The sequence below is a fragment of the Oncorhynchus keta genome, chromosome 35 (genome assembly GCF_023373465.1).
Source record: "Oncorhynchus keta strain PuntledgeMale-10-30-2019 chromosome 35, Oket_V2, whole genome shotgun sequence".
NCBI lineage: Eukaryota > Metazoa > Chordata > Actinopteri > Salmoniformes > Salmonidae > Oncorhynchus > Oncorhynchus keta.
Genome location: NC_068455.1, coordinates 32,215,316 through 32,229,670, shown reverse-complemented (window position 1 = coordinate 32,229,670; position 14,355 = coordinate 32,215,316). Strand labels below are relative to the sequence as shown.

The window sequence follows — 14,355 nt, the reverse complement described above, 5'->3', positions numbered from 1 at the left end:
ATCCTTAATTTCATCTGTCAGATATTCCCCCACCCCAAATATGATTCTCCTGCTCAAGTCACAACTTAACATTTCATATTTTCTGGGTCAGGCAAACTTCAAATGACTTCTTAACCAGACAATTAACAAGCCAGGCGAGCATTGGGTCAGACCGATATGTTCAACCTCGGAGGGTTTGACCACTGAAAGTAATATTAGAGGCATTGTCTGTATGTGGAGTTGGACTGTCTGTCAGTGGGGCAACAGTCAGACCCCTGGGCTCCAGTCCCTCCATTTGTCATTTCAGTTTCCCATCTGGTGGGAAAAGCCTCAGGGATCCTCTTATAGGTGCTCAAATGTTATGGATAAGGCACATCCTCTGCTAGAGTCGTGTTGCACCAGGGAACCGCCGAAAGTCTGGGAAGGACATCAACAAACCAGCTTTTGGACGATCCACTAACCCCAAGCTTTTTCAACCCATTTTATTCTCTCTCCACCAAAACCAGAATGCATGCAGAGTTTGAATTATTCCTCTCATACGCAATCATAGCCATTACATTTCCCTCTCTTATGAGGCTAATAGTCATTTATCAGCTTCATGGCGTTCCCTTTCGTAAAGGCCCAAGGGAATACATGAAATAGAAACATAATCACCCATTTTCTCCACTGTCAACATCATACACTGCTTTATTCCACCATTCCACACTCTTCCCTTTTCCTCCATAAAAGCCATAGATCTACACTCTAGCCTAGTCCTAGTAGCAGATCTGTGAAATTACTTAGACTTATTGGACAGGATGTAAGTCTGCAGCACCCAATCCCTCGACTCTGTATATATTACAGTGACATGGTAGAACCAAAAATAAACTGTGGTTAAGGATTGGGTAAGCCAAGCTTTGTAAGGTAGCTACTGTTCTTCTACAATATGAGTACAGAGGGGCACTCCAGTCCACTTTACTTTTCCTGAATGGTGTCCAAAGTATACCCCTGAGCCCCCTGCACCCCCTAACCAGGGTATCAGGACCATTATGTTGGCTCTGGCTTCCTGCTATGCTAAGTGTAGTGTGATTTCTAAAATAAGGCTCAGGGCATGAGAAAAAGGGCAGTGTTGAACATGGCCTTGTATTAATGGGTGGTGAGATGGAGAGGCTGTTTGGGGTGAGAGCTGGATCCAGTGGTTAGGCAGAGATCAGGGCAGGCATTAGACAGGATGTGCTGAGAGGTTGTCGTGTCTCGAGTCTAGCATAGCTCTTACTCTCCATCCTAACAGGATGCTGTAAAGCTGCCACGGAGTGAAGGGGATCTGATGACTGTACTGAGCTGTGAACTCAGCCCCAAGCCTGCAACATGAGCACCACTGTTCAACACTGTTCCACTAACACAAGCATGCAGGCCAGGGAGACCCACTCCTCTCCCCCCTTTTCCCCTGCCGCCCTCCGAACAGTGTGGGCACTGTTGTAGCCTGGAGCCGGGTGGAAGGTGGTGTTACAGTATGCTTCACTGAGGGTTGTTATTGTATGTGACTGACTCAATGTGTGTGTGTGTGTATGTATATTTCAGAGGAGATGAAGTGTGTCGGGATCACATGCCCTGCTCTGTCCTTGCCCTCCTGCCCTGAGGGCTCGGTTCTGACCAAGAGCTACACTCCCCCTTCTGGCTGCTGCCCCACTGTGCCCCCCCAGTGCACCTGTGACCTCCGCACGTGCCACAAGCCCCAGTGCCCCTCCGGCCAGAAGACTGTACCACTCAGCCAGGCCACCGGCAAGCCAGAGAACTGCTGCGACGTGTTAGAATGCGTGAAAGGTAATGTATATGAACCTAGCAGGCCAAGAATTGGTGTAGTCTTCTTTGTTTTCTTGCTGAGAGAAGTGGTGCTGGTGTGAAATGTTATGCCTTTGTGGAGGTAATTATTTTAATCAGAAAACAATTTCCCCAAAAAATCCCAGTTGACTAAATGTCCTGTGATGAAAAAGACAGTCAGTAATGAGATGGTAATTACGGTTGGGTTGTTAATCAGTCTCTCTGCCACTGCAGAGTGTGACGACGGTTCACATTTTGTCAGGTGTATATCCGCAAATAATCTCAACACCTCTAGGCATATTAATCATGATGAGCCTCGTTAGGCAGATTGTGTCTGTGGAGCGTGCTCGTAACTGGTGTTCTCGCCCTTGTGTGTGTGTGTGTGTGTGTGTGTGTGTGTGTGTGTGTGTGTGTGTGTGTGTGTGTGTGTGTGTGTGTGTGTGTGTGTGTGTGTGTGTGTGTGTGTGTGTGTGTGTGTGTGTGTGTGTGTGTGAGAGAGAGAGAGAGCAGATGTTGGTAGTGCAGCCAAGTCACTCTCCTCCTCGAACAGCACAGAGTTAGATTTCACATTCACAGCAGCTAGCCAATCAGCCAGCCAGTCAGGGAGGCACAGAGTCAGGGAGAGAGGGAGTTAGGTAGGGAGGAAGGCAGGGAGGGAGGGGACCTGAACCTGGCTGTTTACTCTGCCCTCCCAGCAAATATTTGCTGTTTTACCAACAGAACAAATTCCCATTCTGGCACCTCTGCGTCCATAAATGTGTGCCGTGTCCCGGAATGAATGGACTTAATGAGTGCAGTGACCAGAAAAGTGCTTAGGCTACCAATCTGCTCAACAGAAGTGCAGTGTCAAAGAGTTCCTGTCTGGTCACACGTCCAAGAGGAAAAGGTTCAACAGTTCATTGATGGGAATGCTTTTTATGTGCTCCAGTCTGCCAGGGGGAGTGTAATCGAGTCAGGCAGGCCGGTGAGGGCTGAATGGCGGCTGCAGAGGCTAGGGGATCAGTGTTTTGATAACAAGTGTCTGCTGCTCTTTGGTTCCGGACTTGACGCCCTTTGTGCCTGCACTACTGGCGGTTAGCCCTGCATGACTGCGCTCACATCAGAAATCACACAGAGAGGGACTGGGGATGAAGACATGGCACCTACCCCCTAGTATCCCCCCCAGGCTCCCCAAAGACCTCCTCAGAAACAAAACATCCCACATGTTGGGTCACTCACAAACACCAAGCCCCATCCACAAAACACACTATTATTAACAAAGTTTGGGCGTCCTATAATATTTCTCTGTGAAACACATAATAGTATCCAGCTGTCAGTGACCTTAGGCATTGAGCACATGATTTTACAGACCAGAGGTTGGCTTTTGGTGGGTTTTTGGTCAGTGTACAGACTAATATGACAATGAACCTGTGTTTTTTGGCCATGTTTGACGAGAGACCGTTTCCAGCTCTGGCTCAAGAATGAGTCTGGGTGACTGGACAGGAGCTTGCATGGTCTTTCTGACCTGATGTTATCTGACATTGCAGATGGTCCCAAATGACCATGCTACAGCAGCCTACTGTTTATCAACCCTTAGATGAGCAAACAGTCTGGAGTCCCGTGTAGCATGGATTTTGATGTAGACTAGTATGGTACATGCTTTCCAAGCCATAAACTGAGAAAAATCTCCTCAGAATTCTTGTTTATCATGGCCTCCCGAGTTGTCCAGTGGTCTAAATCACTTCATCACAGTGCTAGCTGTGCCACTAGAGATTTTTGGTTAGAGTCCAGACTCTGTCGCAGCAAGCCGCGACCAGGAGACCCATGGGGCGGTGCACAATTGGCCCAGCTTCATCCTGGTTAGGGGAGGGTTTAGCCAGCAGGGATGTCCTTGTCCCATCGTGCACTAGCGCCTCTTGTGGTGGGCCGTGGAGCAGTGCACGCTGACACGGTGGCCAGGTGCACTGTGTTTCCTCCGACACATTGGTGCGGCTGGCTTCCTTGTTAAGTGGGCATTGTGTCAAGAAGCAGTGCGGCTTGGTTGGGTTGTGTTTCGGAGGACGCATAGCTCTTGACCTTCGCCTCCGTATGGGTGTTGCAGCGATGAAACAAGACTGTAACAACCAATTGGATACCATGAAATTGGGGAGAAAACGGGGTAAAAATAAATTACAATAAAGATGTATTGTTTATCATTTGGGTTTTGCATTTTTGTTTGCTGGGAAAGACATGTCACACTATGTCAGTTTGTCATGAATGTTTTAGGGTTGGCCAGGGTCAGGGTTTTATGGCACCTTCAGCCCCTGCCCCTATCCCATCCTCAATATGGATTGGACTGGAAATCAGAATGCATGAATGGAATTTAGTGTCTCTGCCGCAAGTTTGTTTTAGGGATTACCATTAACAAATACTGGGGAAATCACATGTGAACATCCTGTCATGTGACTTCCTATTGTTTCCCAAGCGTTAAAAATGTTGCCATGCCTTTTGATTTCTGCCCGGCAAAGTACTTATTGCATTTTGTCTGTTTGGTTATGCTGCACGCAAGGCAGGCAGAGAGAGAGAGAGAGAGAGAGAGAGAGAGAGAGAGAGAGGAGGTTGAGAGAAAGAGAGACATGGAAAGAGAGAGAGAGAACAAATCCTCACTTTACTTTCAACTCAGTTGGCCCACCTGCTTTGTATTAGAGTGTAGGCTGGTCCAGGAAGCAGGGAGAAAGGTGAGGGGTCAGAACAGCACTCTACCAGAGTATGGTATACAGATGCTGCCTTCCCCCCATGGAAACCTTAATAGGGCTAGCTACATTTGTTAGCATCTGGGCACCCTTGAATGCCACAGGCAGACTTCTCCTGTGTGTGGTGCTGGTACCTGTCCCTCCGCTCCGCCGTATATTAAACAATGACCAGGGTCTACTTACATAACCATTCTCCTGCAGTAACTTAATGGTCATGGTTTTAATGAGAAGTTAATGTGGTCTTTCAAGGCCCTGAGTCACTGACTCATAGTCATAGCCAATGACAGTGTCATAGACAAATGGTTTATCTGGTAATCCAATAAAATGACATATGGCAATCACTGAAATTATAGAACTTTATGGCGATAAAAGCTGTCTTTGATGAATGAAATACTAAATAAAGAGAGTGCTCTTCCTTTACCACTCTCTTTCTCACACAAATACAAACACCCACTCCTCGGGTGTTCCAGGAGCATCGTGTGCATTGGCTGGACGGTAGTGTCTGCAAGGCAGCTGCTCGGGGCTTGTTATGGGTCTCTAATGATCCGTACAGTAGTCATTGTTCTGTGGGCCGTCGCTTGGAGACAGACAGTGGAGGTTTCCGGTACTTACGCTGGCTTTACATGGCCTGTCTGCTGTCTGCAGCCCAGCACTCCAGACCATACCATGCCAGCCCAGCACTCCAGACCACACCATGCCAGCCCAGCACTCCAGACCATACCATGCCAGCCCAGCACTCCAGACCATACCATGCCAGCCCAGCACTCCAGACCATACCATGCCAGCCCAGCACTCCAGACCATACCATGCCAGCCCAGCACTCCAGACCATACCATGCCAGCCCAGCACTCCAGACCAAGCCATGCCAGCCCAGCACTCCAGACCATACCATGCCAGCCCAGCACTCCAGACCACACCATGCCAGCCCAGCACTCCAGACCACACCATGCCAGCCCAGCACTCCAGACCATACCATGCCAGCCCAGCACTCCAGATCACACCATGCCAGCCCAGCACTCCAGACCACACCATGCCAGCCCAGCACTCCAGACCACACCATGCCAGCCCAGCACTCCAGACCATACCATGCCAGCCCAGCACTCCAGACCCCAACATGCCAGCCCAGCACTCCAGACCACACCATGCCAGCCCAGCACTCCAGACCATACCATGCCAGCCCAGCACTCAAGACCACACCATGCCAGCCCAGCACTCCAGACCACACCATGCCAGCCCAGCACTGCAGACCACACCATGCCAGCCCAGCACTCCAGACCACAACATGCCAGCCCAGCACTCCAGACCACACCATGCCAGCCCAGCACTCCAGACCACACCATGCCAGCCCAGCACTCCAGACCACACCATGCCAGCCCAGCACTCCAGACCACACCATGCCAGCCCAGCACTCCAGACCACACCATGCCAGCCCAGCACTCCAGACCACACCATGCCAGCCCAGCACTCCAGACCACACCATGCCAGCCCAGCACTCCAGACCACACCATGCCAGCCCAGCCCGCTGCTGTTTTCTTTTACCCAGCACTGGGCTGAGCTGAGCTACGCTGCGCGGTGCCACCTCCGCCAAGACTCCACAGATCTCTGCTAAATTCCACCCAATGGAGCTGGCTTCATTGTCTAATGCTGTTGGAGCCCAGTCCCCAGGGCTCTCGGCTCAAGTGCATAGCTCAGCACGACTTTACACAAATACACTTCTGTTCCATCCACAGCTAGCTACATTGTAATTATTGCATCTGAGTTAATGCACGGTTACAGAAGCAACAAACTCATTCTGTCCCGGTGTTTATAAGCTATTTAATACATACCAAATGGGATGGTTAATAGTATGTTCATTCATCAGCCGTGAATGTATGTTAGCCATCAAGAGCCCCACATGTCGTTCAGGTTGACAGCGTCTGTTTCCCCTTCCACTTTCCCAGTTTCCCCCAAGTGTGTCCACAACGGGAAGGAGTTTTCCGAGGGGGAGGTGTACCGTATGGACCCTTGCTGGCTCTGCCAGTGTCGAGGAGGGATATCCTTCTGCTCCAAAGCGGAATGTGCGGAACTGGACTGTGAGAACTTCTACATCCCAGAGGGAGAATGCTGCCCTGTATGCATAGGTACACACATCATTTTAAAGTTACACAACTGTATCTATTACAGATAGTTTTATAGGTATGTGAGATTTTGTATGATTGGTGGAGGTGAGCTGGCACAGTTCGGGAGGCCGTTAGTGTTGCTCTGAGTGTGGCCAGACAGGCAGGGAGGCTAGTAGGGAGGCATGCAGACGTACGGAGCAGACAGGGCTGTAATACACTCCCCCAGGGCTCCCAACACGCTGTACAATATCCTTACCTTAATGGCTTCCGTTTACATTCAGCTGGACTCAACAGTCGTTAACATGCTTCACATACAAGGACCAGTCAAAAGAATGAGCAATGGGTAGGATGTCAGGAACATAAACCTCCTTTGAGTGAGTGCTTTGGCTTCATTATATCTGGTTGCCTTAATGGAGGGAGACCCCTTTTGTACCTGTCCTAGACACTAAAACACATGCCCTCAGAGGCAAGTAAAAACACTGGTACCTGCGGTTGGAGTTGTTAAAAGGCTTGGGTTTCGGGCAGCGCATATGGCCAACAAATGACGGTCTCGTGAAGCATAGTGGTGGTGGACAGATTTGGCTGCCACTGTTTTTGATCAGACACAGGAGAGGGAGGAAGACTGAGGGAGGTTATTGGAGGTCAGTGTTGGAGGTATATCTGGAATGTTCAGCCCCTGAGATTTTGGGGAATGCTTTCATCTTGTGTCCCTGCTTGGCCATGGAAAGCTCCAGTCATTGAGGAAGCCATTGTCAGTGTTACTATTCTAAGCTGGGGGTGGTATTTGGTTTGTCCTCATTATTAAGAGCAACCCAAGCTGCACACCTGTTCTAATCTATTTGTAGACAGGTCAAGTCATCTACAGCCCTAAAAGGGCCTCAAGGCTGTGTGTGAAGGCATTATAATTAGTATTTTTAGGCTTGCTGTTGATAATGTGAGAGATGGATAGAGAGAAAAATAAAGGGATAGATTGAGAGGAAAGCAGGACTGCTTCATATCCAGTATAATCACACACAGATGGAGGAGTCACAGCAGCCAAATCTCTGCTGGAATCAAATCGGGCAAATAGGACTCCGTCTTTAGGGAGACCCACTCCTTCACCACACACACACACACACACACACACACACACACACACACACACACACACACACACACACACACACACACACACACACACACACACACACACACACACACACACACACACACACACACACACACACACACACACACACAGGTTCAGTGCACTACCCTCAGACCACCTTCCAACTCCACCTCACCTGTGGTAATGGCCTGCCTCTCTTAACAATACATTTTTGAATAAAAACAATCATGATCATTTATGGTAAACTCTTAGGTCTTCAAAATAGATTCCCAGAATTCAGAGGGCATACATCACCTCAAATGGAGCTCCATGTGTTTTCTGGGTTGCCTCTCAAACAGGATTCAGAATTATGTTGTGGTCCTAGACTTCAAACAAATGGGTAAAACCTTATTGATATAAGTATTCACACCCCTAAGTTAATACTTTGTAGAAGCACCTTTTGGCAGTCTTTCTGGGTAAGTCTCTAAGAGCTTTCCACATCTGGATTGTGCAACATTTGCCGATTATTATTTTCAAAATTCTTCAAGCTTTGTCAGATTGTATTGTTGATCATTGCTAGACAACCATTTTAAGGTCTTGCCATAGATTTTCAAGTAGATTTATAGTACCAGTCAGAAGTTTGGACACACCTACTCATTCCAGGGTTTTTCTTTATTTGTTCATATTTTCTACATTGTCGAATAAAAGTGAAGATATCAAAACTATGAAATAGCACATATGGAATCATGTAGTAACCAGAAAAAGTGTTAAACAAATCAAATTATATATTATATTTGAGCTTCTTCAAAGTAACCCCCCCTTTGCCCTAATGACAGCTTTAAACACTCTTAGCATTCTCTCAACCAGCTTCATGAGGTAGTCACCTGGAATGCATTTCGATTAACAGGTGCACCTTGTTAAAAGATAATTTGTGGAATTTCTTTCCTTCTTAATGTGTTTGAGCCAATCAGTTGTGTTGTGACAAGTTAGGGTTGGGTATACAGAAGATAGCCCTATTTGGTAAAAGACCAAGTCCATATTATGGAAAGAACAGCTCAAATAAGCAAAGAGAAATGAAAGTCCATCATTACTTTATTACATTTCCCGAGATGGCATAGCAGTTCAGACGTCTTTTGTCCTCGTCTAGTCGTGTCCTGTATATATATATATTTTCAACTTTTTTTCACATACATTTTATTTTTTCCATCAACTCATCTTCAAAACACTCTCCTGCAACCCGCCTCACCAATTTATATTTATAAATAAGTATTATTTACCTCAAATCTGCAATCCTCCAAGAAGCTAGCCAGAAGCTAGCCAGAAACTCCAAGAAGCTAGCCAGAAACTAACCAGAAGCTAGCCAGGAGCTAGCCAGAAGCTAATCAGAAGCTAGTTCAGAAGCTAGTTAGCTTCTTTACTGGCAAATCGTTAGTATTCAGCTAACCACGGTTTGTGGTCATCAGCTATCCTTTAGCTCGAAAATCTATCGCCAGTTTTGTACGGCGCAGCGCGGCTCGGAACGGAACATACCGGACCAATTTTTCTCTTCATGTCCTTGGATTTCAACTGCTCTCTGGACATTCATTCCCGGATCTCACAGCTAGCTAGCTGCTATCCGTGTGTCTATCTGCTCTCGTCGATTCCGGAGCAAACATCAATTACTCCGGAGCTAGCCAGCTCCGTCAATCACTCCTGGGCTGCAGTCACCTATCCGGACCCGTTTTACTGCCAACGCGGAGCCCCACCGGGCCTTCACAACTGGACTGCCGACGTTATCTACCCGAAGGAGATCCGGCTGGCTCCTCCGTCGCGACGTTACCTGAACGCCCATCTGCGGCCTGCTAACCGTTAGCTGTCTTACCGGCTGCTCTCAGAATAGACAATCGGACAATTTATTTATTTTTATTATTATTATGTTTCTTCTTGGGCCTCTATAACTATATCTATTGTTTTTATTTTTTTTGTTGTTGTGTGATTTGGACTAATCCCCTCTACCACACGGAACCCCACTAATCTACTGACGGAACGCAAGAGGTGGCTAACAACAGACCTCCATCCTATGCTAGCTTGCTACCGATGTCCTGGCGAGCTGTCTAAATCGCCGTGACCCTGAAACCAACCACTCCACTCACTGGACCCTTTTGATCACTCGACTAAGGATGCCTCTCCTTAATGTCAATATGTCTTGTCCATTGCTGTTTTGGTTAGTGTTTATTGGCTTATTTCACTGTAGAGCCTCTAGTCCTGCTCACTATACCTTATCCAATGTATTAGTTCCACCACCCACACATGCAATGACATCTCCTGGTTTCAATGATGTTTCTAGAGACAATATCTCTCTCTTCATCACTCAATACCTAGGTTTACCTCCACTGTATTCACATCCTACCATACCTTTGTCTGTACATTATACCTTGATGCTATTTTATCGCCCCTAGAAACCTCCTTTTAGTCTCTGTTCCAGACGTTCTAGACGACCAATTCTTATTGCTTTTAGCCGTACCCTTATTCTTCTCCTCCTATGTTCCTCTGGCGATGTAGAGGTGAATCCAGGCCCTGCAGTGCCTAGCTCCACTCCTATTCCCCAGGCGCTCTCTTTTGATGACTTCTGTAACCGTAATAGCCTTGGTTTCATGCATGTTAACATTAGAAGCCTCCTCCCTAAGTTTGTTCTATTCACTGCTTTAGCACACTCTGCCAACCCAGATGTTCTAGCTGTGTCTGAATCCTGGCTTAGGAAGACCACCAAAAATTCTGAAATTTTAATTCCAAATTACAACATTTTCAGACAAGATAGAACTGCCAAAGGGGCGGTGTTGCAATCTACTGCAAAGATAGCCTGCAGAGTTCTGTCCTACTATCCAGGTCTGTACCCAAACAATTTGAACTTCTACTTTTAAAAATCCACCTCTCTAAAAACAAGTCTCTCACCGTTGCCGCCTGCTATAGACCACCCTCTGCCCCCAGCTGTGCTCTGGACACCATATGTGAACTGATTGCCCCCATCTATCTTCAGAGCTCGTGCTGCTAGGCGACCTAAACTGGAACATGCTTAACACCCCAGCCATCCTACAATCTAAACTTGATGCCCTCAATCTCACACAAATTATCAATGAACCTACCAGGTACCCCCCCAAAGCCTTAAACACAGGCACCCTCATAGATATCATCCTAACCAACTTCCCCTCTAAATACACCTCTGCTGTCTTCAACCAAGATCTCAGCGATCACTGCCTCATTGCCTGCATCCGTAATGGGTCAGCGGTCAAACGACCTCCACTCATCACTGTAAAACGCTCCCTGAAACACTTCAGCGAGCAGGCCTTTCTAATCGACCTGGCCGGGGTATCCTGAAAGGATATTGATCTCATCCCGTCAGTAGAGGATGCCTGGATATTTAAAAAAAATGCCTTCCTAACCATCTTAAATAAACATGCCCCATTCAAGAAATTTAGAACCAGGAACAGATATAGCCCTTGGTTCTCCCCAGACCTGACTGCCCTTAACCAACACAAAAACATCCTATGGCGTTCTGCATTAGCATCGAACAGCCCCCGTGATATGCAGCTGTTCAGGGAAGCTAGAAACCGTTATACACAGGAAGTTAGAAAAGCCAAGGCTAGCTTTTTCAAGCAGAAATTTGCTTCCTGCAACACTAACTCAAAAAAGTTCTGGGACACTGTAAAGTCCATGGAGAATAAGAACACCTCCTCCCAGCTGCCCACTGCACTGAAGATAGGAAACACTGTCACCACTGATAAATCCACCATAATTGAGAATTTCAATAAGCATTTTTCTATGGCTGGCCATGCTTTCCACCTGGCTACTACTACCCCGGTCAACAGCACTGCACCCCCAACAGCAACTCGCCCAAGCCTTCCCCATTTCTCCTTCTCCCAAATCCATTCAGCTGATGTTCTGAAAGAGCTGAAAAATCTGGACCCCTACAAATCAGCCGGGCTAGACAATCTGGACCCTTTCTTTCTAAAATTATCTGCCGAAATTGTTGCCACCCCTATTACTAGCCTGTTCAACCTCTCTTTCGTGTCGTCTGAGATTCCCAAATATTGGAAAGCAGCTGTGGTCATCCCCCTCTTCAAAGGGGGGGACACTCTTGACCCAAACTGCTACAGACCTTTATCTATCCTACCATGCCTTTCTTAGGTCTTCGAAAGCCAAGTCAACAAACAGATTACCGACCATTTCGAATCTCATCATACCTTCTCTGCTATGCAATCTGGTTTTAGAGCTGGTCATGGGTGCACCTCAGCCACGCTCAAGGTCCTAAACGATATCTTAACTGCCATCGATAAGAAACATTACTGTGCAGCCGTATTCATTGATCTGGCCAAGGCTTTCGACTCTGTCAACCACCACATCCTCATCGGCAGACTCGACAGCCTTGGTTTCTCAAATGATTGCCTCGCCTGGTTCACCAACTACTTCTCTGATAGAGTTCGGTGTGTCAAATCGGAGGGTCTGCTGTCCGGACCTCTGGCAGTCTCTATGGGGGTGCCACAGGGTTCAATTCTTGGACCGACTCTCTTCTCTATATACATCAATGAGGTCGCTCTTGCTGCTGGTGAGTCCCTGATCCACCTCTACGCAGACGACACCATTCTGTATACTTCCGGCCCTTCTTTGGACACTGTGTTAACAATCCTCCAGGCAAGCTTCAATGCCATACAACTCTCCTTCCGTGGCCTCCAATTGCTCTTAAATACAAGTAAAACTAAATGCATGCTCTTCAACCGATCGCTACCTGCACCTACCCGCCTGTCCAACATCACTACTCTGGACGGCTCTGACTTAGAATACGTGGACAACTACAAATACTTAGGTGTCTGGTTAGACTGTAAACTCTCCTTCCAGACCCATATCAAACATCTCCAATCCGAAGTTAAATCTAGAATTGGCTTCCTATTTCGCAACAAAGCATCCTTCACTCATGCTGCCAAACATACCCTTGTAAAACTGACCATCCTACCAATCCTCGACTTTGGCGATGTCATTTACAAAATAGCCTCCAATACCCTACTCAACAAATTAGATGCAGTCTATCACAGTGCAATCCGTTTTGTCACCAAAGCCCCATATACTACCCACCATTGCAACCTGTACGCTCTCGTTGGCTAGCCCTCGCTTCATACTCGTCGCCAAACCCACTGGCTCCATGTCATCTACAAGACCCTGCTAGGTAAAGTCCCCCCTTATCTCAGCTCGCTGGTCACCATAGCATCTCCCACCTGTAGCACACGCTCCAGCAAGTATATCTCTCTAGTCACCCCCAAAACCAATTATTTCTTTGGCCGCCTCTCCTTCCAGTTCTCTGCTGCCAATGACTGGAACGAACTACAAAAATCTCTGAAACTGGAAACACTTATCTCCCTCACTAGCTTTAAGCACCAACTGTCAGAGCATCTTACAGATTACTGCACCTGTACATAGCCCACCTATAATTTAGCCCAAACAACTACCTCTTTCCCGACTGTATTTAATTGATTTATTTATTTTGCTCCTTTGCACCCCATTGTTTTTATTTCTACTTTGCACATTCTTCCATTGCAAAACTACCATTCCAGTGTTTTACTTGCTATATTGTATTTACTTTGCCACCATGGCCTTTTTTGCCTTTACCTCCCTTCTCACCTAATTTGCTCACATTGTATATAGACTTGTTTATACTGTATTATTGACTGTATGTTTGTTTTACTCCATGTGTAACTCTGTGTCGTTGTATGTGTCGAACTGCTTTGCTTTATCTTGGCCAGGTCGCAATTGTAAATGAGAACTTGTTCTCAACTTGCCTACCTGGTTAAATAAATGTGAAATAAATAAATAAGGCATGAAGGTCAGTCAATGCAGAAAATGTCATGAACTTTGAAAATGTCTTCAAGTGCAGTTGCAAAAACCATCAAGCTCTATGATGAATCTGGCTCTCATGAGGACCGCCATAGGAAAGGAAGACCCAGAGTTACATCTGCTGCAGGGGATAAGTTCATTAGAGTTAACTGCACCTCAAATTGCAGCCCAAATAAATTATTCAGAGTTCAAGTAATCTCAACATCAACTGTTCAGAGGAGGCTGTGTGAATCAGGCCTTCATGGTTGAAATCGCTGCAAAGAAACCACTACTAAAGGACACCAATAAGAAGAAGAGACTTGCTTGGGACAAGAAACACGAGCAATGGACATTCGGCCGGTGGAAATCTGTCCTTTGGTCCAAATTTGAGAAGAGTCCAAATTTGAGATTTTTGGTTCCAACCACTGTGTCTTTGTGAGACGCAGAGTAGGTGAATGGATGATCTCTGCGTGTGTGGTTCCCACCGTGAAGCATGGAGGAGGAGGTGGGATGGTGTGGGGGTGCTTTGCTGGTGACACCGTCAGTGATTTATTTAGAAATCAAGACACACTTAACCAGCTACCACAGCATTCTGCAGCGATACTCCATCCTATCTGGTTTGCGCTTCGTGGGGCTATCATTTGTTTTTCAACAGGACAATGACCCAACACACCTTCAGGCTGTGTAGGGGCAAGTTGACCAAGAAGAAGAGTGATGGAGTGCTTCATCAGATCACCTGGCCTCCACAATCACCTGACATCAACCCAATTGAGATGCTTTGGGATGAGTTGGACCGCAGAGTGAAGGAAAAGAAGCCAAGTACTCAGAATATGTGGGA

General features: G+C 47.0%; 1 protein-coding gene across 2 annotated transcripts in view; it reads left to right on the top strand.

Annotated features, from left to right (window-relative positions):
* The window catches only part of LOC118368349 (cysteine-rich motor neuron 1 protein-like), a 56,190-nt gene that overhangs the window by 22,395 nt on the left and 19,440 nt on the right, over positions 1-14,355 (top strand). The window contains exons 4-5 of one of the 2 annotated variants that reach the window (XM_035752377.2): positions 1,540-1,782; positions 6,431-6,610. In XM_035752377.2, the coding sequence (XP_035608270.2) occupies positions 1,540-1,782; positions 6,431-6,610 (423 nt within the window). The remainder of the gene's footprint in view (positions 1-1,539; positions 1,783-6,430; positions 6,611-14,355) is intronic. The other variant, XM_035752378.2, reaches the window with a different exon arrangement.